Source organism: Stigmatopora nigra, chromosome 20 (assembly GCF_051989575.1).
Source record: "Stigmatopora nigra isolate UIUO_SnigA chromosome 20, RoL_Snig_1.1, whole genome shotgun sequence".
In the NCBI taxonomy this organism is placed as follows: Eukaryota; Metazoa; Chordata; class Actinopteri; order Syngnathiformes; family Syngnathidae; genus Stigmatopora; species Stigmatopora nigra.
The window spans coordinates 8,872,599-8,894,167 of record NC_135527.1 but is presented as its reverse complement, the minus strand read 5'-3'; the positions used below and the strand labels follow the sequence as shown (position 1 = coordinate 8,894,167).

The 21,569-nt window shown below is 42.3% G+C and overlaps 2 protein-coding genes across 8 annotated transcripts in view; both read left to right on the top strand.

The window, feature by feature from the left end:
- Nucleotides 1-112: 112 nt before the first annotated feature.
- Nucleotides 113-3,813, top strand: acox3 (acyl-CoA oxidase 3, pristanoyl). Of its 2 annotated transcripts, none has more exons than XM_077742551.1 (17): nt 113-192; nt 521-667; nt 729-826; nt 898-1,033; nt 1,091-1,165; nt 1,240-1,473; nt 1,536-1,624; nt 1,741-1,837; nt 1,904-2,086; nt 2,186-2,308; nt 2,381-2,501; nt 2,570-2,692; nt 2,760-2,873; nt 2,930-3,045; nt 3,112-3,286; nt 3,345-3,412; nt 3,484-3,813. In XM_077742551.1, the coding sequence occupies exons 2-17, from the start codon at nt 548-550 to the stop codon at nt 3,688-3,690; spliced, it is 2,079 nt and encodes a 692-aa protein (XP_077598677.1). In that variant the 5' UTR covers nt 113-192; nt 521-547; the 3' UTR covers nt 3,691-3,813. The 2 variants fall into 2 exon arrangements, with proteins under 2 accessions (XP_077598677.1, XP_077598680.1); XM_077742554.1 differs by having other exon boundaries at nt 116-192; nt 526-667.
- Nucleotides 3,814-5,579: 1,766 nt separating this feature from the next.
- arap2 (ArfGAP with RhoGAP domain, ankyrin repeat and PH domain 2) overlaps nt 5,580-21,569 on the top strand; it is a 32,008-nt gene continuing 16,018 nt past the window's right edge. For 2 of the 6 annotated variants that reach the window (XR_013330136.1, XM_077742519.1), the window contains exons 1-10: nt 6,770-6,883; nt 7,424-8,008; nt 9,996-10,253; nt 11,022-11,091; nt 13,400-13,520; nt 14,730-14,917; nt 15,806-15,912; nt 17,967-18,166; nt 20,332-20,417; nt 20,486-20,668. Coding sequence is in view for 5 of the 6 variants with exons in the window: in XM_077742519.1 (XP_077598645.1) it covers nt 6,831-6,883; nt 7,424-8,008; nt 9,996-10,253; nt 11,022-11,091; nt 13,400-13,520; nt 14,730-14,917; nt 15,806-15,912; nt 17,967-18,166; nt 20,332-20,417; nt 20,486-20,668 (1,851 nt within the window). In the remaining variant the exon portion in view is untranslated. Of the gene's footprint in view, nt 5,795-6,702; nt 6,934-7,423; nt 8,009-9,812; nt 9,928-9,995; nt 10,254-11,021; nt 11,092-13,399; nt 13,521-14,729; nt 14,918-15,805; nt 15,913-17,966; nt 18,167-20,331; nt 20,418-20,485; nt 20,669-21,569 lie in introns of those variants that run through there. The other 4 variants (XM_077742520.1, XM_077742522.1, XM_077742521.1 and 1 more) reach the window with 4 other exon arrangements.

Below are 21,569 nucleotides of genomic sequence, written 5' to 3'. Positions count from 1 at the left end.
TGTTGATAAGTGATATGTTGCAATTCAGTTGTCTGCAAAAATGCCTGTAGATGGCGCACTTGTCCTTGGTTTCTGCTACTATGTTGACTTCCGAGTTGAGAGTTTAATGGGCGTGGCTTGGCCAATGTTCACCGAATGTCTTCTTTTTTAATCGGTTGTTTGGGTTCAATGCTTACCAAACACAGCTGACAGGTAAGAGGAGAACTTGGATGAATATCACCTGTGATTTCTTGACTTTTATAACTGTTATTGTTTCAAAATATGGAAAATATATGTGAGTAAACTAGTGGATTTTTCCATGGATTAATCTTAGTTTGACAGACTTTTTCAGAGTTTGACAAGAACTTGACCTTTGTCCTGCTTTGATAACTTTAGAAGACGGTTCAGTTAGGGCAATTATTAATCACCAATTTCTAAAAAAGAATTGGAATTCTAGACATTTACTAAAATAATCTTTAAAGTCATTTAAAGTACTCTCGAATGTAAACAAATACAAGTCAAGAATTTGGCTTTGTCCAAGGTTAGAGGTCCAGAAGTTCTGAAGACCATGAAGCATGAAGTTGCCGACCTTCCCAGTGGGCCGTTGGACATCTACAGACAAAAAGCGTCTTTCCCATGGAAGGACATGCTTGTCTTTTTGGAAGGAGAAGAAGTGATGTCCCTCAAGGTAAAACCGTTGTCTTGTTTTTGGCGACTTCGTTCCTCTCAGGTGGGTTTTTTCGTCATAGCGCCGCATTTTCAGCGCATTGGAAAGCGACCCGCTTTTCTCCAGGACACCAGGCGAAGACATTCCCATGGAGAAAATGCGGGAGCTGACTTTCCTCAGGTGCGAGGGTGCCGGTTCATATTTTGTCCAGACTTCTGTAGACTAGAAACAATTTGTCTGGAAACCCATAGAGTGAAACAACTCTTCTGTTACAACTTCTTAACCAATGAGGAAGCCATGATGGACCCGTGGAAGACAGTTGTCCTCAATGACTGCTTGGGAATGTACGACTGGTCTGTAGCGGCCAAGTTTTTCCTCAACAAAGGAGTGAGTACATCTTGGTCTACTTGTTACGGGACGGGGTTTTTAAATAGTGGATTTCAGATGTTCGGGTCGACGGTGGCTAGCGGTGGTTCTGCAAGACACCAAAAATACGTGGACTCTACCGAGGACATGACGGTAAGTCCCTGCCAAGGAATGGTCGCCGTCTGGCCTTGCCATGACCCGCGTTTGTCTGGCTTTTTGACCCGAAGATGTTCGGATGCTTCGCGTTGACTGAACTGAGTCATGGTAGCAACACCCGAGCTATGCGCACTACCGCCACCTACCAGGCCGCCACACAGGAGTTCGTGGTTAACTCCCCGGATTTCGAGGCTGCCAAGTTTTGGGTGGGAAACCTGGGAAAAACCGCCACCCATGCATTGGTTCTAGCGCAGCTCTTCACACCAGACGGGACCTGCCATGGCCTGCACAGTTTTGTAGTCCCGGTAAGCCGGTCTTGGTCCCTAGGTGGTGCTTAAGCACGGATATAAGTGAGTCTTGCACCCAGGTAAGAGATCCCAGGACGTTGCTAGCTCTACCTGGCGTGTTGGTAGGAGACATGGGCAAGAAGCTGGGCCAGAACGGACTAGATAACGGGTAGGTTCAAGTTTGGAATTGAGAGTAAAGCTGTAGACTCCGCCTCCCGCAAAAAGAACAGGTCTTAATGTTCTATCCTTGGATGGCGCATTGGTTAATGAATTACTTCGGTTCAGGTTTGCGTTGTTCCACAACGTGAGGATCCCAAGGGAGAATCTTCTGAACAAGACAGGAGACGTCACCCCCGATGGCACTTACGTCACCCCCTTCAAAGTAAGACCGGGTCCTTGTGGAAATGGACTTTGAAGACCCTTAATGTGGAGTTTTGGGTTTGTGGAGGACCCCAACAAACGGTTCGGGGCGTCCCTGGGGGCGCTTTCTGCCGGGAGGGTTTCCATTTCTAGGATGGCTCTGGTTAATCTCAAGCTGGCCTTGATCGTGGCGGTTCGTTTCTCCGCTACCAGGAGACAGTTTGGACCCAAGGACGGCGAGGAACTACCTGTACTGGAGTACCAGTTGCAGGTCAGTGGACTCAACATACGTCTAGGACTCAAGATCCGTCTAGGACTCAAGATCCGTCTAGATGAGTTTTTATGATCTTGATGCTATCTACCTTGTAAGCAATGGCGCCTGATCCCATACCTGGCGGCGGCGTACGCCCTGGAGTGTTTCTCCAAATCCCTCTTCGGCAACTACGTAGAGTTTCGGATTGGACAGATGATGAAGGACCAAGCAGACCGACAGGTACAGTCTTGTTGGACATTGTTGTTGAGTTGTAGAGCCGGCAACTGTGTTTATTGTTTTTCTTTTCTGAAGGCGGAGCTAGGACGGGAGCTCCACGCACTGGCCTGCTCAGCCAAGCCCTCGTCTTCGTGGACGGCCCAGCGGGGGATCCAGGAGTGTCGCGAAGCCTGTGGTGGTCACGGTTACTTAGCCAGTGAGTGTCCGAGTCCGAGGTCCTGCCCTGGAACGTGCTTACCAAGACTTTCCGGTCCTCTTTGGCAGTGAACCGTCTTGGCAACCTGCGTGACGACAACGACCCCAACTGCACCTACGAGGGGGACAATAACGTCCTACTCCAGCAGACCGCCAACTACCTTCTGGCGTGCATGGACGCCAAACGGCGAGGTCAGCCCTACCTCCACTCCATCTTTCCTCCAGACCTTTTCCCAATCAGTTTCCATTCACGAGTCAGGCGGAGTCCAGATCCAATCCCCTCTGGGCACGGTGGACTTCCTGGACAACTTCCACCAGATCCGAGAGAGTCGCTTCACGGCACGCAGCGTGGACGACTGCACCGACTCGACGGGTACTTATTCCCGGGGCGCAAAGTTGAGGGACAAAACTCTAGCTGCTTTGTTTTAGTGGCGCTGGCGGCTTACAAGTGGCTAGTTTGCTTCCTCCTGGAGGAAAGCCACCAACGACTGGAACGGCTTCGAACCTCGGGCCAGGACGACTTCAGAGCCCGTAACGATAGCCAGGTAGGAAGACCTTAACCGGGTCGCCTTCTCGTCCAACTACTTAGACTACGTCCTTCGCCCTTGCAGGTGTACTACTGCCGCGATCTGGCCTTAGCCTATGTGGAGCACTGTTGCCTTCAGAGGTTCCAAGACCAGGTCCGGCATGAGGACACGCCCCTCCAGCTCAGGGGGGTTCTGGAGAAGCTCTGTGCACTCTACGGACTTTGGAGTCTCAGCAACCACATGGCCACCCTGTACCAAGGTACCCTAACAAAAAAACAAAGACAGTCAAAGAGATCCTTGCAAACGTTTGTGTGTAGGTGGCTACCTGAGTGGAAAAGAGCCGGCCCACTTGATTCGGACCGCCATTTTGGCTCTCTGTGGCCAGGTCAGTCTTGCCTGGCAATGAGAATCCGGGTTGGAATAAGCGAGATTCAAATGAAGTGGTTTTGTTTGTAGTTGAAAGACGACGCGGTGGGGCTAGTGGACGCCTTGGCTCCACCGGACTTTGTCCTCAACTCGCCTATCGGGAACGCCGACGGGCAGCTGTATGAGAATCTGTGGTCCACGGTGACGCAGGGACGCCAAGCGCTGGAACGCCCGTCCTGGTGGAAAGAGTTCTGCTGTGACAAACCAGCCGTTGGATCCCTGCGGCCCAAACTCTAGACCGGGGTTACAAAAATTCTGGACTTTTGGACTGGATTGGAGCAAAACTTGATCTGTATAACATCACTTACTAATCAGTGTCTTGGCAATAAAAATGAATGAAATAAATAAACATGCTGCTATGATTTTGGACTATGTATACATGGATGCTTTTTTTGTTTCTCTTATTTAATACATATTTGGTCATTTTTACCTCATATTTGTGTATATATGTGTATATACAGTTATGTGTGTATATATATGTATATATGTGTATATACAGTTATGTGTGTATATATGTATATATGTGTATATATTTATATATATATATATATATATATATATATATATATATATATATATATATATATATATATATATATATATATATATATATATATATATATATATATATATATATATATATATATATATATATATATATATATATATATATATATATATATATATATATATATATATATATATATATATATATATATATATATGTATATATATGTATATATATGTATATATGTGTATATATGAGTATATATATATATATATGTACATATATGTATATACATGTACATATATGTATATATATATGTACATATATGTATATATATGTATATACATGTACATATATGTATATATATGTACATATATGTATATATATGTATATACATGTACATATATGTATATATATGTATATATGTATATAAATGTATGTATATGTATATATGTGTATATATATGTGTATATGTGCATATATATGTATATATATATATATATATATATATATATATATATATATATATATATATATATATATATATATATATATATATATATATATATATATATATATATATATATATATATATATATATATATATATATATATATATATATATATATATATATATATATATATATATATATATATATATATATATATATATATATATATATATATATATATATATATATATATATATATATATATATGTGTGTGTATATATGTATATAAATGTATGTATATGTATGTATTTGTATGTATATGTATGTATTTGTATGTATATGTATATATGTGTATGTGTATATGTATATATATATATATATATATATATATATATATATATATATATATATATATATATATATATATATATATATATATATATATATATATATATATATATATATATATATATATATATATATATATATATATATATATATATATATATATATATATATATATATATATATATATATATATATATATATATATATATATATATATATATATATATGTGTGTGTATATATGTATATAAATGTATGTATATGTATGTATTTGTATGTATATGTATGTATTTGTATGTATATGTATATATGTGTATGTGTATATGTATATATATATATATATATATATATATATATATATATATATATATATATATATATATATATATATATATATATATATATATATATATATATATATATATATATATATATATATATATATATATATATATATATATATATATATATATATATATATATATATATATATATATATAAATGTATGTATATATATGTCTATATATATGTATATATGTATATATATATATATGTGTGTAAATATGTATATATGTATATATATGTGTGTATATATGTATATATGTATATATATGTGTGTATATATGTATATATATATGTGTGTATATATGTATATATATATATGTGTGTATATATGTATGTCTATATACATATGTATATGTGTTTTAAAGATGATTTTATTTGTATTTCACCTTTCCAAGAGGAGGTGTGTGCAGTATTTGTGTATTTCCACGATGTCACTTTCTCCTGACCAATGAAAAGGACGAAAATGAAAGACAGACAGGACCAAGGACACCCAGTGCGTATTTGTTTGACGTTTGCTGATTCTTCTTTTGGTTTGCGCTCCTCACATCATTAAATCAATTGGCAAAGTACATCAGCAGCGTTGAGAAGATCATCTTTGAGGACATCCACCAAGAAAGACTTTGTATGGCGTTTTTCTTTTAATATAGTCGTTCATCTGCCAAAAAACAAACATCAGAAGACATAATCAAGGTAAAAGATGTCATTTTTCACTGCGCATTTCTCCAAATATGCTTTGTATACTTGCAAACGTAGTTTTCTGACTTAGTTTGATCACAATGTGTATTGCATACTTGCAAACATGGTTATTTTGACTTAGTTTAATCCTCACGGGTGTCATGAGGATATTTGGCGCACCTGGGCTCCTAATTAGGTGCGTAAATGCAGTTGATTTTGACGCAAAAACACAATCAACAAAGCTGGCTCTAGAGGTGACTGTGTTATTTTTTAATCTGGATCCAAATGCTAGAAACCAATGTTATTAGTCCATTTATTAGTTTAAACAAAAATAAACAGTTTAACATACTTTTTGTTCTAATATTAATTCTCAAAGCGACCACTAGAGAGCAGACATGTTCCATCTGCAAAAATTACATTGAATTGAATGCCTTTATTGTCATTAAAGTATATAATAGATTTAAAACTTTAACCCAATCTGCAAAAACAAATTAATACTCAATAAATCATAATAATGGGTAAATAAACATTTTCAACCAATAGATAAGTAATCCCATAACAAGTAGTAAGCTTAACATAATTTAGTAGGGAAGTAGTTTAAGGTTTTCCCTCACAAATACATACTTATTAATATAATAATCTTATGAGTCATCTACCAAAACATGACAGAACAAGTACAAAACACGCAGTACTTTTGAGATATGTCAAAGTATTTCCTCCACCTGTTGTCCAATGTTGTTTTGTTTATGAAACGTATGTTTTTCCATGTATTGATGGCACGTTAGAATGTTACGCTTACTCGAATGTAGAACTGCTATAGGAACGCTAAGCGCTATTAGCCTAAGGCAAACATCAACATTCCAGAAGGCGTTAGGGTTAGAAAAATGTGGCCGTGGGCGGCATAGAGGAGGCGTGCTGGGGTTCAAGCCGGGACACGCCGGTGCGAATAAACAAATGTCACGCAATCCGCCTCACCTTGAGCTTCGAACCGGGAAACTCACCTGGATACTCTTGTTTGCAGGTTTGGAAATACTTTGGGTGTGTTTAGCCAATGCGGGAATGGAGTTCTAAGGTCAAGTGGTTTGATTTTTTTCGCGGGTTAAGGTGAGGCGGCTCGGGGTCAAGGTTTTTTTGTGTGGACGGGAAGTGTAGAGGTAGGTAGGGTTATGTTTTTTGTGTTTTTATTGAGTTTAGGAGTTTAATTCAATGGAGAAATTGTAGGTACTGTTGCAAATGTTAGTTCTGGGGTCATTTGGGGGTGCTGGATTCAAGTTTGGGTTTGTTTTTGGGAATGTTTACGGAATTATAGCCAAATATGAAAATTGTGAAGTGGTATTTTGGAGAAAATCTTAATAAATACTTACTAGAAGGAGGTTTCATACCTGTTAGGACCTGGATCCTATTTGTATTTACATGTTTTTTGTACCTAGAGGTATTCATAAGTAGAGGTAGGACTATTTTGATTGGATTTGTGTCCGTAAAAAGGACATTTTCATGCATGTCAAAGTGACGGCCGCCGAAAAGGGAAGCGAGGCGCAAACTGACGGGGAAACACGTTGCCTCAGCCGTTTCCTGCCGACTGTTGTCTCAAAAAAAGCCTCTGACCTGTTGTCCTGACCCCGTGTCTTCTTGTCTCCTCACCAGCCCACGCCGGAACGCCATGCTGGATTCCTCGGAGGAGTTGGAAGAGTGGCTATCCGGACTCCGATTGTCCCAGTACGCCCCTGGCTTGCGACAGGGAGGCTACATCACCCTTGAGGACTGCGTCCACCTGAGTGATGAGCGCCTCAGGGAGTTGCGGGTCCTCCCTACGGGACACCGCCGCCGAATTCTTCGCGCTTTGGAGACACTGGCCCTCAAGGAACCCACAAAAGACCAGAATGACCAAGACACCAGGTTCCAGAGCACCCATGCCGAAGAACTCCAGCCATCCCACGTGGAAGGGAATCGAACCTCGCCTCCTGCAGCTCCGCCCAAACAAAGTGGCCTAAGGGACATCCCAGGCTCCCGTTTGTCCTCCTCAACTCTGGAAGACTTCCCAGAGAGAGAGGTTTTCCCCGAAAAGTCCAACTCTGCACCGTCTACAGGTGAGGAACAAGGGTCCCCTCAGGGTACAGTGGACAACGCCACCTACAGGACACTGGAGCCCATCTCGAGGAAAGGCCCGAGACCGACTCGCTCTTACCGGCTCAGGCACCGACCGGTGCCTGACATCCCTCCTGGAGACAGGTCAGTTTTTTCCTTTGACTAACTTGTAGTGTCCGGATTCGGGAAGTTTAAATTTTTGTAATTTCACTACTCTAAAAACGAATATTTCCTTTAAATATTCTTATACTGTTGCTAATCAATGAGAGGATGATTTCCAGAAGTGTCTACTGCAAAAAAAATGAAGATTAAAGTACTTCTAGATGTAATATCTCAGTTCTGTCACTAGGGGTTTCCATATTTTAGCTCACAAGAGCCAGATGCACTCATCCAAAGAGCCACATGTGGCTCCCGAGCCATTTGTTCCCTACCCCTGTTGTATGTTCTCCCCTCGAGCCTGTGTAGGTTTTCTCTGGGTACTCCAGTTTCCTCCCACATCCTGAAAACGTACATGCTAAGCTAACTGTAGACTAAATTGTCCTTATGTATGAGTAGGATTGATTGTATGTCTCCTTGTGCTCTGTGATTGGCCGGCTCCTGATTCAGGGTGTCACCCAAACTCAGCACGGATAGGCTCAGGCACCCCTTGTAAGGATAAGGTGTGTGCTAAATCCAATCCAGAATAGTATTCATTTATTTTCAATGCACACAAAGCCCAAAAATGGAGTCATGGTGGATTTATCCGGCAGCTGGAAACGTAACGGCGACCATTCCGCCAGACTCTTTGTGGGCGGCGGCAAAGAAGAGGAAGAAGAATAGACAGCGTCCAGACAATATTAGTCTGCAAACCCCCACGGGCCGCATCCTGTCACCGTGAAAGATGACACCGGCTTTTCCCGAGGACAGAAAACTCCGCCCTAGGCCATACACGAACAAAAACCAAAAAAAAAAACAAGTCTGGGAAGATGGAAACACCTTCAGATGTACAAACCCGCCTGAGGACCAGAAGGACAGATATTTCAGTTCTAGTTTTAGGGTGCTTTTGCGTCTAGGATCCTTTGACTTGAACCTAAATCTGGTCCACAAATTTGAGGAATTTTAGGTCAATTTCTGTTGGGTTTTGTTTGGCGGAGTTCTAAGTGGCCTGATGCGGATTTTGGGTCATTTTTTATTGGTTTTAGGGGGGTTCTTAGTTCTCCTAGTCACTTTTTGTCAGTTTTGGGGGATTTCTAAGTCGCTACTGAGTGTTTTTGGGTCAATTTCTATTGGTTTTAGGGGTCTTCTTAGTTCTCCTAGTCACTTTTTGCCAGTTTTGGGGGATTTTCAAGTCCCTACTGAGTGATTTTTGGGTCAATTTCTATTGGTTTTTGTTTGGCCGAGTTCTAAGTGGCCTGATACGGATTTTGGGTCAATTTCTATTGGTTTTAGGGGTCTTCTTAGTCCTCCTAGTTACTTTTTGTCAGTTTTGGGGATTTCTAAGTTGCTACTCAATGATTTTGGGTCACTTTCTATTGGTTTTAGGGTCTTCTTAGTTCTATTAGTCACTTCTTGTCAGTTTTGGGGTATTTTCAAGTCGCTACTGGGTGATTTTGGGTCACTTTCTATTGGTTTTAGGGGTCTTTTTAGTTCTCCTATTCAGTTTTGGGGGTTTCTAAGTCACTACTGAGTGATTTTGGGTCAATTTCTATTGGTTTTAGGGGTCTTTTTAGTTCTCCTAGTCACTTTTCGTCAGTTTTGGGGTAATTCTAAGTCGCTACTGAGTGATTTTGGGTCACTTTTTGGGGGGGGGGGGGGGGTGGTGCTTAAGTGTAGCACAGGAAGACAGAAAACCCAAAAGTTGTTCAAAGCCGCCTGACAGGAATTCAGGAACTCGGGACCAGATAGAAGAACGGATATTCCCCGAGATGCGTTACCGCTCCGTTGCTACTGCGCAGCGCCGCGCTTTCATCCGGGCAAACAACAGCGCCACCCGATGAAATATTCATAGCACGTGCCTAGCGAAGGCGGCCGCGAGACGCCGTGTACCTTTTCCGTACGCCGCAGGGACCCCCGCAGACGGCCTGGTACATCCCAATGGGAACGTAGCTCTAAACCCGATTCAGTTTTTCATTCTATTGTGTTCCCCCCGCAGACTTGAAGACCCCGGCCTTCCCGGCGACCCCTACGAAGACGAGTACGCCACAGTGGAAGACTTTGGCCGCCTCGTAGAGTACGACACGGTGGGCCCAGTAGACGACTCGCCCATCATGGTGGACTGCGATCTATACTCCCGTGACCCCCATAGTCCGGTGGACCAACTGCCGGATATTTCCCCCTACGCTTGCTTTTATGGGGCCACGGAACGTCAGGTGCGGAAGATGGGCTGGCTGGATAAGCTTTCGCCTCAAGGGTAGGTTGGGTTAACGTCCAAGGGGACATGGGTTGATGTTGGGAGGGTTGGTGGGATCTGGAATTGCCCAAAAAGTTCATGAAATTCTCTTAAAACTAAGAACGACTGACCTAGACTTGCCCTAAAAACCAATAGGAAGCAAACTGAAGCACCAGAATTGATTCCATACCAAAAGAAAGTGATTATAGTCAAATGGGTTCTGCCAACCCTTCCTGATTCCGTGAGCGGACGTTTGGTTGCCGGTCTTTTGGTGGCCAAGAGAGAGTTTAATATCTAAGAGAGAGAGTTTAATATCTAAGTACTGTTTAATATCTAAGTACTCTTTAATATCCAAGTACTGTTTAATATCCAAGTACTGTTTAATATCCAAGTACTGTTTAATATCCAAGTACTGTTTAATATCCAAGTAGTGTTTAATATCCAAGTACTGTTTAATATCCAAGTACTGTTTAATATCCAAGTACTGTTTAATATCCAAGTACTGTTTAATATCCAAGTACTGTTTAATATACAAGTACTGTTAATATCCAAGTACTGTTTAATATCCAAGTAGTGTTTAATATCCAAGTAGTGTTTAATATCCAAGTAGTGTTTAATATCTAAGTACTGTTGAAACCAGCTCTCAAAATTACGTTCATGAGAGTTTAATATCTAAGTACTGTTTAGTATCTAAGTACATTTGAGAGGCAACCAAAAGACCAGCGACCAAACGTCCGAGCACCCCTTCATTCAACCAGATCAGACTTGTGATTTCTTTTGTCCTGACAGAAATTGCGTCTTTCAGCGGCGGTGGGTGCGCCTGAATGGCGAAAACCTGGCATACTTCAACAATGACAAGGTAAGACCAACAGTCTTTGTCCCCAACCGCTATGTCCCCAACCGCTTCGGACCCCTACCCAGAAAAACATGGCAATATAAGCCTTGGAAAACATTTAACACCCGCAAACTCCCCCTTTGTAGTGTGAAATCCCACAGGAGTTGTCCGCCTGTAGTCACAACTAATCGCACTTAATCACCATCGTAAGGGTCTTTGGCGATGTCATCATCATCGGGAGGGGGGCGGGGTTTGGGGCGAAGTGGCGTGGGAGAGACAGCAGTTCATCGGTCTCATTTGTTCTGGCGTCCAATCCATCCCATCCAAAGGCTCCTTTTTTGACCGCTTTGGTCAAGGGAGGGGTTTTGGGGTCTGTTAGATTTAGTCCTTGGGGTCTTGGTGTGTATTTTTGTGTAGTTTTGTGTGTAGTTTTGTCCAAAGCCTGGCTTCAAGGGGATGAAGCGCACAGGATGGGCAGGGTTTTCGAATCAGGGATCAGTCTTTTTGCAGTGCGTCAGCCTGATGCGGCAAATCCCCCCCTGTCGACAGTTCCCCGAGATCCCATCAGAGGTACTTTTCCCCATTCTCCTCCTCTGATTGGCTAGCTGCAACACATGGAAAAACAGTCCAGAATTGACCTAAAATCAATGGGAATTCCAATGGATTCCTCCATAATACAATAAAACATTACTACGAACACTTTGCGCCTCAAAAATAGAAATTCTGACACTCCCACTTCCCCAGAACCAAAAAAATAGAGTATTTTTTTTATTCCCAATTGAATCTAATTGCAGGGAATGCGGGTAGATGCTTCCCCCTTGAAAAAGCTCCCTCCGAGACCCAGTGTGTGTTTCTCTCCATCGCCACTGGGTGTCCTCATGCCTCCGTTGCAAATGTACGCCCAACTTTTATTTGATTATTTCTTTCTTTTTGCTTTTTTTTTCTACTTGAAGGCCCGCCCCTCCTCCCTGCTCCCCTTCTCCGCACGGTGCCTCCATTGTTGTGTGCTTTAGCTCCAGCGCTCAGCCTTAATTGTTCGATGAAGTTTACCGGCTTGTTTTTACTTTATTTTTGCTCGGGGAGGAGGAGGAGGAGGGGGAGGGGCAAATACGCGGGGAAAAAGGGAGGGCCCCGCCTCTCTCTTTCTCCGCAGCCACTGCAGTCGGGATCCGGCCGGCTTGGAGGTCGGCGGAAAATGGGAAAATGCGGAAAAGACGATTGCTTTCTTCAGGGCCGCACGCTTTTTGGGCCGACCTCGTCTTTTCATGGCAGACTATTTTTAGATGAAACGACTCCCTTTGCCCAAACTGCAATGAAGACCTTTAATTAGCCGTAAATCGTTCCGCTGGATCATTTATCTAGTAGCGTTTGCGCTTTCTTATTCGTTGGTCATATACCCAACTTCGTATAACCCTGACCCTAGACCTAAAGGAGTTGGAAAATAAACCTAACCCTTACCCTAACCCCTTACCCCAACCCCTTATCCTTATCCTTATCCTTATCCTTATCCTTATCCTTATCCTTATCCTAACCCTAACCCTAACCCTAACCCTAGCCCTAGCCCTAGCCCTAACTCCTTACCCTTACCCTTACCCTTACCCTAACCCTTACCCTTACCCTAACCCTATCCCCAACCCTAACCCTACTATACCTGGTCATTTTTAACCCTAACCCTTACCCTTACCCTAACCCTTACCCTTACCCTTACCCTTACCCTCACCCTAACACCCCAACCCTAACACCCTAACCCTAAACCCTAACTCTAATCTCCCTGATGATGTGGTCATCCCCAGGAGGTCATGGCTCAATCATACCCAAACAAAATCCCCCCCTACGTTGACGCACCATTTTCAACGAAAAAGTCTCCAACTTTCACACCGAAAAAAAAAAAAAACTCGCCCAGTGGGATTTGCTGTACTTTGGCATGTTTTCCTCCCAGCGTGCACGGAGGAACAAGCGAAGATGCGCCGCTTTAGAAAAAGGTGTCGTTTGCCATCGTCGTCGTCCCAGCCTTAATGTGACAAAGAAACGCCCTTAAAATTGCGGGAAAAATGCAGGCGATGTTCTCCCGAGAGCGCCGGCTCGTCAAACCAAAAATAAGAGCGCCGTTCGTTGCATTATTCATGTTGACGCTGTCGTTACCTTTTGCAAAGTAGCTAAAATAGGTCTCATTTTGGGCACCATGATTTACAATCGCTTGAATCGGTCACCATCGACAACCACAGGCGTCCAATCGCTCTCAAAACTAAATGCCCAATTCTCTCAATTGGAACAATTGATTCTGTTCCAATTTCTGACTTATTCATTGAGCTCCGCCTCTTTTTTTGTCTAGGAAATGTACTCCAAAGGGATGATCCCGGTCACGGCCATCCGGCAGGTGCGACCTCTCGGCGACAACAAATTCGAGGTGGTCACTTCGCTTCGAACCTTCGTCTTCCGGACCGAGAGAGAAGGTTAGCAGACTCCGCCATTTTTCAACCCCACGCCGATTATCTTACCTTGTTGGGCGCCTCGGTAACGGGAACGGAAAAATAACCGTCCCCGGTCCAGGTAATGGATGTCAAAAAGGAACAGTCAAGCCCAGTCCTATCAATAATAAAGGAGACCATTCATTATGGATGCCCTCCATTTTGGGGAATCCGTCGGAAACTAGCCGCACTCCCGGTCAAACCAAAATGTTCTGGCGCTAATTAAGGTCACCGCCAGACCACGGATGATTGACAGCTCATCCAGTCTCACCCGGCCAAGTACCAACTTATTTATCACTCGTTTACATTTACAGGCTTTTGTAAATCGGCCATATTGGGGCGCTTCTTTGGGAAAAAAACCAATCTGAAAACAGTTTTTTCTCCTGCGTAGTGTTAAATGGCTCCCACAGGTGGCGGCGTCTACCCGAATCCCCGCGGGGAATGTGTTTATTCGCGTTTAACGCCACACCCCCGAGAGTTTACCAGTCCGTTTGCGTTTGTCGGGCTTACGGGGACTGCTGGAAAGTGGGCGCTACTTAACGTAAAATATTTAAAGGCGCAAACGGGGACTGCCTTGAAATTTTAGGGCGAGTTGCGGTGAAGGTTGTCTCGCGTGCTTAACTTTGGGAGTCCATTTAAGTTTTTCCCGGCCATCTTCACATGAGCGGTTTGTCCGTTTGGATAAAATCGCAAAGGGGGTGCTTCAGCTTGTTGGAATTTACTATTAAAATGGCAAAATATGTACTGTTATTATATGCTGCTTACTATAAGTAGCCTTACAAAGTATTTACCACTATTTGGCAAGGTTAGGGGTAGTCATACTAGTTAGCAACATCATCTTAATAGCATTTTTATGTTGTTAGTAGCTTCAAGCTAACGGTAACAAAGGTCTTTCAAGTTCATTAGCAATTTGATTTATTTTATTGGATTATTTTAGCAACTCACTATCTTTACTACTGTTTTATTAAAAGAAAAAAATACTAGAGCCGGACTCCTAGAACTTGATAGCAATGATTTTTTTCCCAGTTCTTTCAATTAGCTGTTTTTACCGGCTCTCATTTGCACTGCGAAATATAGCCTTAGGCTTTTAAATCTTGCTTAAGTAGCTTTCAAGGATATTATTTTTTGCTTCATCCCGTCCTGACGACTTCTTCCGACGTAACGGAATGTGTTTTCTTGATCGGGAATTCGCAGGGGAGCGTGGCGAGTGGATGGCGTGTCTTCAATCGGCGTTAAGGCCAGCCGGCAGCGACTGCAGGAGGCCAAGGCGCCGCCGTCTGGTCGCTAACGGCAAATGCGGACTACTGGAAGTGCGAGGCTACAAAGGAAGGCTTGTGGTGTCCTTGGCGGGGTGTAACATCCGACTGTGCAAGACAGAACAGGTACAATGGGGTCTTAATTTGTCCCTGTTCATTATAAAACAACTGTGACAATCATAACATATCAGGTAATCAATAAAAACAATTAAAGGGGAACTTGAAACTAACTCCAAACTTGGAATTTTAACAAACAAGCCTTCATTGGACAAAATAATTCCATAAAGAAGTGAAAAGAGCGTTAGATTTATGAGTTATCACGATGGTTGTTGGATAGCTAGCATGCTAAATCAGTATATTCTTAAATGTCCTTCCAGGTCTGCATTTTTGGGGGTAAAAGTCCAGTAAACAGTCCTTGGGATGAGGACTACGGAATTAATCTGGTTTTCTGGTGCCGCATTCTGGGAATAAACTCAATGGAATAAAAGATAGTACATTCAAAAAAGACTTGAAATAATATAATGCACTTATTTAGGAGTCATGGATTGTAGATTCAATCAAATCAGACATTATTTTTGTGTAAAAATGAAGTCAAGTATGAATAAATTTGCGTAAAAAGCTTTCCCGGTGTCCAACCACACAGGAGGCGACCCGATAGGTTCCTTGGACATCCCCAAGATTGCCTGTCACAAACTATTTCCAGTATGTCTCGTTCTAGGCGCCAAAAAAAGCCGCCGGGACTGACAATACGGCGGATGTAAATGTAGCTCCCTTTCCGTGTTTGTTAGCCCAGATGAGCCGGAATTAAATTGCGAGTCGGGACTTTAATGAAGGGTCGCAGGTGGGTGATGCCGTCTTATTGGAAGGGATTTCTCAATCTGGTCCCCGGAAAAATACCGGTCTCAGAATGCCGTCTGTTCTCGGAACTGACGTGTGATTTTCTTGGTTTTTAATGAAAACGTGGCTTCTGTTTTAGGGTTTCTTCACTTTTTGTGGTTGTTTGTCTCGGTCCAGGACTACCAAGCGGGTCTGGGTATTTGTCAAGTGGACTTGACGGCGGCCGGGGTTCGAAATGTAGACCGAAGGGTCTTTGAACTCAACACGCCCTTCAAGAACTTTTGGTAGGTGCTGATTAAGCTTCATTTTTTTGTCATTTCACTACTTTTAAAGTGGAAAAAACTGAATATTTTTTAGAAAATACTTTTATGCTGTTGCTAATCAATGAAAGGATGAATTCCAGAAAAAAAATCTGCAAAAAAATGAAGATTAAAGCAGTTCTAGATGTAAAATCTCAGTTCTATCATCAGCCATTTCCATATTTTAGCTCACAGGTTAGCAAAGAGCCAAATGCACTCATCAAAAAGAACCACATGTGGCTCCCGAGCCATAGGTTCCCTACCCCTGATTTACTGCAAAAAAAAATGAAGATTAAAGCAATTTTTAGATGTAATATCTCAGTTCTGTCACTAGGGATTTCCCATTTTTTAGCTCACAGGTTAGCATGTCCAAGTTCCAAACCCTGTGGTTTGTCCTTGAGACAAACCAAGCCCAAAGTTTTCCCCTGCCGCCATCTTTTGTCCCGGGACGCTTATTGTCATTCGCCACCACTATCAGCTTTAGCGAAACAAAACGAAAAACTCAAAGTGAGTCTCCCCTCCGCCTAAAGTGATTAGACGAGTTTGCGACTAATCCCCACCAGGTAGCAGAAAACTCCCGGGGTGACCAATCGATACGATTCGCCTCATCCCAACGAACTCATTTTAATTCCGTTCTGTGTTTTTCTTCGGCGCCAAACGGCAATTAAGTCCAGGTTATTAACAAAAAGCGGCAAACGACGAGACCATTACGCCGACCGATCGATTTGGACGTGTGCAAAGACGTTGGCGGTAGAACCGGGTAGAGTCCTACATAAATCAAGTCAATCTTAGAGAAGGCGATGAGGGAAATGGGGGGGGGGGGGGCGCTAGAAGGGGAGGTTGTCCGCCAACAAACAAGGCGCGCTTTGTGATGGTTGTATTCCAAATGGGCCATTACGGCTCAAACAAACTGCGTGCTTATTGATCGGCAGCCTCGAGGGAACGTAAAGGTTCAGCGGAGAGCGGCCGGGGGTGCCGTGGACGGTCGTAGAAAGACACTATTGTATTTTCACCACTATAAGGCGCACTTAAAAGTCTTAAATTGTCTCCAAAATAGACAGGGCGCCTTATAATCCAGTGCGCCTTATAAATGGACCAAAACAGAAAACCAAAAACGAAAAACCACCACTGTCGGATATTAAAAAGACACAAACGCCTGAATTGAAACAATACTGTTAAATATGCAGATCAGCCATCTTAGTTTACAACATCTTCAATCATATAGCTCCTCCCCCACTGCAGGATTTTATACCAAAAAATCCAAAACATCAACAATGGCTGGCTCTAGAGGTGACTGTGTACTTCATACCTAGAAGTCAATAGCAATTACCGTATTTTCACGACTATAAGGCGCACTTAAAAGTCTTCCATTTTCTTCAAAATAGACAGTGCGCCTTATAATCCAGTGCGCCTTATATGTGGAAAAAATGTCATTCATTGAGGGTGCGCCTTATAATGCAGTGCGCCTTATAGTCGTGAAAATACGATACTTGCTTTAAATCAGCTCTTCTTGCTTCCACAAAGACCAAATGCTAATTTAGCATGTTAGCCGTCAAAACTGCAATGAAGGAAAAACCATAACGGCTGAAATGAATTCACTGGCGACCAATCGGATAGAGTGGAGAGTTGGACTAGGGGATGTTTTTTGAGTTAAAAAGCAGTTTTTAGTGGATTTAACTTTTGTATTCCTGCATTTTCTAACCCAAAGGTGGCGTGATTGCGACATTACACTCAGAAAATGAAAAGCGAGGTGGCCGCCATGATTGAGGCTTTTCTACAATGCGGTAGATTTTCTAAATTGCTGTAATTGAGGCTCAAATGCCAAACCCAAAAAGCTTAGTCGCTAGCTTTAACTTCTAATCAGACCCAAGGTAGTAATTTAGCTCTTGTCGGCTTGAAAAGGACGATCATTTTCCAACTTGGACTCCGCCCACTCCATTTCCAGGCCTAAAAAAAAAAAAAACAATGAATGACTTCTAGTGTTTTTTAACCTTTTTGGGGAAATAGCGCCATCGTCTTATTTTGTGGACTGTTTGCAGCTTTGCGGCCGAATCGGAACGGGAAAAGATGGAGTGGATGGAAGCGCTTCGGGAATCCATCGCCGAGACCTTGTGCGACTACGAAGTGGCCGAGAAGATCTGGTTCAACGAGGCTAACCGAATTTGCGCCGATTGTCGTACCCCGGAACCCGAGTGGGCGTCGCTCAATCTGGGAGTGGTCGTCTGCAAGAAGTGTGCAAGTAAGTCACCCCGTTTCCATTCATAAATCTCCAAAAAAAAAACAGTACCCACAAAAAAGTAATTACAACAGGTCCCACTTGAACTTGTTTTTGTCCAAAATATTGGCAAACGCCATCTAGTGTTAAAGCAGAGAAGTGCAACAGAATTTTAGTTGATTCTAATTGTATGGGCCACATTCTATGATCCTTTTCAATAAAAAAACTGGGCCGCAAATTGAATTGCATATGCTACCTCGCCAGAAGTAGCATTGGAAACATTTTTTTACATCAGGGGTAGGGAACCTATGGCTTGAGAGCCACATATGGCTCTTTTGATGATGTCCATATGCATTTTGTCCAGGTTTTTGATATTATTGGGGTAAGGGGTTTGGGTTTTTGATATTTTTGGTGGTTAGGGGTAGAGGAATTTGATTTTTCTTGGGTTAGGGGTCCGGGTTATTGATTTTTTGGGTTAGGGGTCTGGGTTTTGGATTCTTTTGGTGTTAGGGGTAGGGGTTCTTGATTTTTCTTGGGTTAGGGGTCTGGGTTATTGATTTTTTTTGGGTTAGGGGTCTGGGTTTGGGATTTTTTGGGGTTGAGGGTCTAGGTTTTTGATATTTTTGGTGGTTAGGGGTAGAGGAATTTGATTTTTCTTGGGTTAGGGGTCTGGGTTATTGATTTTTTTTGGGGTAGGGGTCTGGGTTTGGGATTTTTTGGGGTTGAGGGTCTGGGTTTTGGATTCTTTTGGGTTTAAATGTATGTATTATGACTTTTAAATTCCTAGTATAGCTCACAAGGAATAACATAAGAAAATATGAATTATTTGTGGCTCTTTTGGTCAAAAAACTTCCCGAAAAAATCTCCTTTACAAATTGGCTTCAAGGTGAACTTGGAAAGAGTTGGCGTGGGTAAAAAAATCCAAAAAAATCCTATTTCCCAAGCTTCTAAAAGCAAATAGTGGACTTGAACGTTCCCATTGATTTTGGCAGTGGATCCGCGTCCCTAATTAAATGTCTTCGCTCCATCTCTGCTAAGTGGCGCTTCTTCCACTGACTCCTCCCCCCCACCTCTTCCTCCTCTTCCTCCTTATCTCCCCATGCCCGAGAGCCACGACTGGTAATGCGATTCCTCGGCTCACCTCGGTAAAGCCGGCGTAATTGGTAGCCATCAGATATCCGACATCCCTTCTCAAACAGCCTTAAATGATTTCATTTGCCGGGCTGTTTAATATTACATTTGGTGGACGCACTTGGTGAGAGAGTGGGGGGAGCCCTCCTTCGCCTTTAAATGAGATGCTCCATCTGGAATAGCCATGAATGGTCGCACTCCTAATTAGCGCTGTGATGTCACGGACAATAAGAAGAAATGCTTAACAAGAAATGAGAAAAAAGCTAATGGTGGAAATCATTTCCATGACTTTTGATTCTATGGCGTTTTTGTTAGCCGGCGTCTCGAAAACCCTCAAAAGTTTTCAGACTTTAGCTCCGCCCCCTTCTTTGACCTCAAGAGAGTCAGATGCTTGGATTGTCCTTCTAAACTGAAATATGGATGTTAAGGTTAACCGTGGATGTTTTTGCTAATGGTTAGGACATGGGTAAGGGAACTTATGGCTCGGGAGCCACATGTGGCTCTTTTGGATGAGTGCATCTGGCTTTTTGCTAACCTGTGAGCTAAAATATGGAAATGGCTGATGATAGAAGTGAGATATTATATCTAGAAGTACTTAAATCTTCATTTTTTTGCAGTAGATCAGAGGTAAGGGAACTTATTGCTCAGGGATCCACATGTGGCTCTTTTGGATGAGTGCATCTGGCTTTTTGCTAACCTGTGAGCTAAAATATGGAAATCCCTAGTGACAGAACTGAGATATTACATCTAGAACTACTTTAATATTCATTTTTTTGCAGTAGACTCTTCTGGAATGCTTCCTCTTATTGATTAGCAACAGTATAAGAATATTTAAAGGAAATATTCAGTTTTTTTCTACTTTAAGAGTAGTGAAATTACAAAAATTTAAGGGTAAGGCACTTGTTTACATGTATGTATTTTAACTTTGAAATTTGTAGTATGGCTCACAAGGAATAACATTAGAAAATATCAATTGTTTGTGGCTCTCTTGGTCAAAAATGTTCCTGACCCCTTAGTACCGAACCCTAACACTAACCATACCCCTTTTCCACCACCAGGGCAGCACAGCTCCCTCGGTCCAAACATCTCCAAAGTCCACAGCTTAAAGATGGACAGCAACATCTGGAGCAACGAACTAGTGGAGGTATGTCCTCCCTTTTTGGTTTTGGGTCCTAACTTAAGATTAACCCTTAAAATTCCCTGACCAAGCAGCTTTTTTTGGAAGTCGGCAACCAGAAAGCCAACGCTTTCTGGAGCGCTCGCCTACCATTGGAAGAAGAACTCAACTCCGGCGCTTCGGAGGAACGTCGTGCTACCTTTGTCCGTAGAAAGTACCGCCAGAGGGAATATCGCCACCTCCTGGAGAACCTTGACGACACAGATCAGCTCAACAAAGTAAAAAACCTTCCTAATTGTTATTTTTGGACTTTTTATACCAAATTAAAGCACGTGACGGGTGGATTATACCGCAAATTGTTTAAGAAATGAGACGCCAAGTCTCTTAAAGTAGTCAGGACGGGATCAACCCACCGTAAAGGCCATCCTCGACGAATAAATCGCAAGTAATGTATGTAAAAGATGAATCCGGGTGTCAGTATTGCCAGACAAACTGATTTAACTAGACGTTTCTTCTTAGCTGAGCGTCATATCTACTTAGCGCCGTCTAGCCCCGAGCCGACTCCTCTGGGAGTTTTACTCGAGTACAAAGACTTTTCCCAAGCCCGCCCGGTCAGCTCGTATAACGGGCGACTATTTCAAGCCTCAACGGAAAGATGTACACTACAAATTTTCTGAGGAAATTTACGTATCCCATTTTTTTTATACATTTTATACGCTTTTTTGCCGTTAGAAATTCGTCACCCGGAAAGTCCTGGAGAGCCATGTCACCTCCAAAAGAACGTGTCTAGGGACCTCTTTTATATCATCACACCCGCACAAAATCCTCCAGCGACTGCAGTAATTGCTCTGACACACAAGGTCGTTTGGATGAAAATGCTCGCTTGAGTTTTGGGATGTCAACAAAGTGACGTTATGGTAGAAGTTCTTAGGGGTCGGGAAGCTCTTTTGGACGAAAAAACACACAAACAATTCATATTTTCAAACATTATTCCTTGGGAGGCATACTACAAATTTAAAAGTCAAAATACATACATGTAAACAAGTGCCTTACCCTTAAATTTTTGTAATTTCAGTACTCTTAAAGTGGAAAAAAAGAATATTTCTTTTAAATATTCTTATACTGTTGCTAATCAATAAGAGGAAGCATTCCAGAAGAGTCTACTGCAAAAAAATAATA

Bases quoted from the DNA above. Each gene is read 5' to 3' on its own strand.
- acox3 (XM_077742551.1), top strand. From the start codon at position 548: ATGAAGCATGAAGTTGCCGACCTTCCCAGTGGGCCGTTGGACATCTAC. The intron at 1,034-1,090 runs GTGAGTACATCT...AGTGGATTTCAG, and splicing joins AGTTTTTCCTCAACAAAGGA to ATGTTCGGGTCGACGGTGGC. The intron at 3,287-3,344 runs GTACCCTAACAA...GTTTGTGTGTAG, and splicing joins CATGGCCACCCTGTACCAAG to GTGGCTACCTGAGTGGAAAA.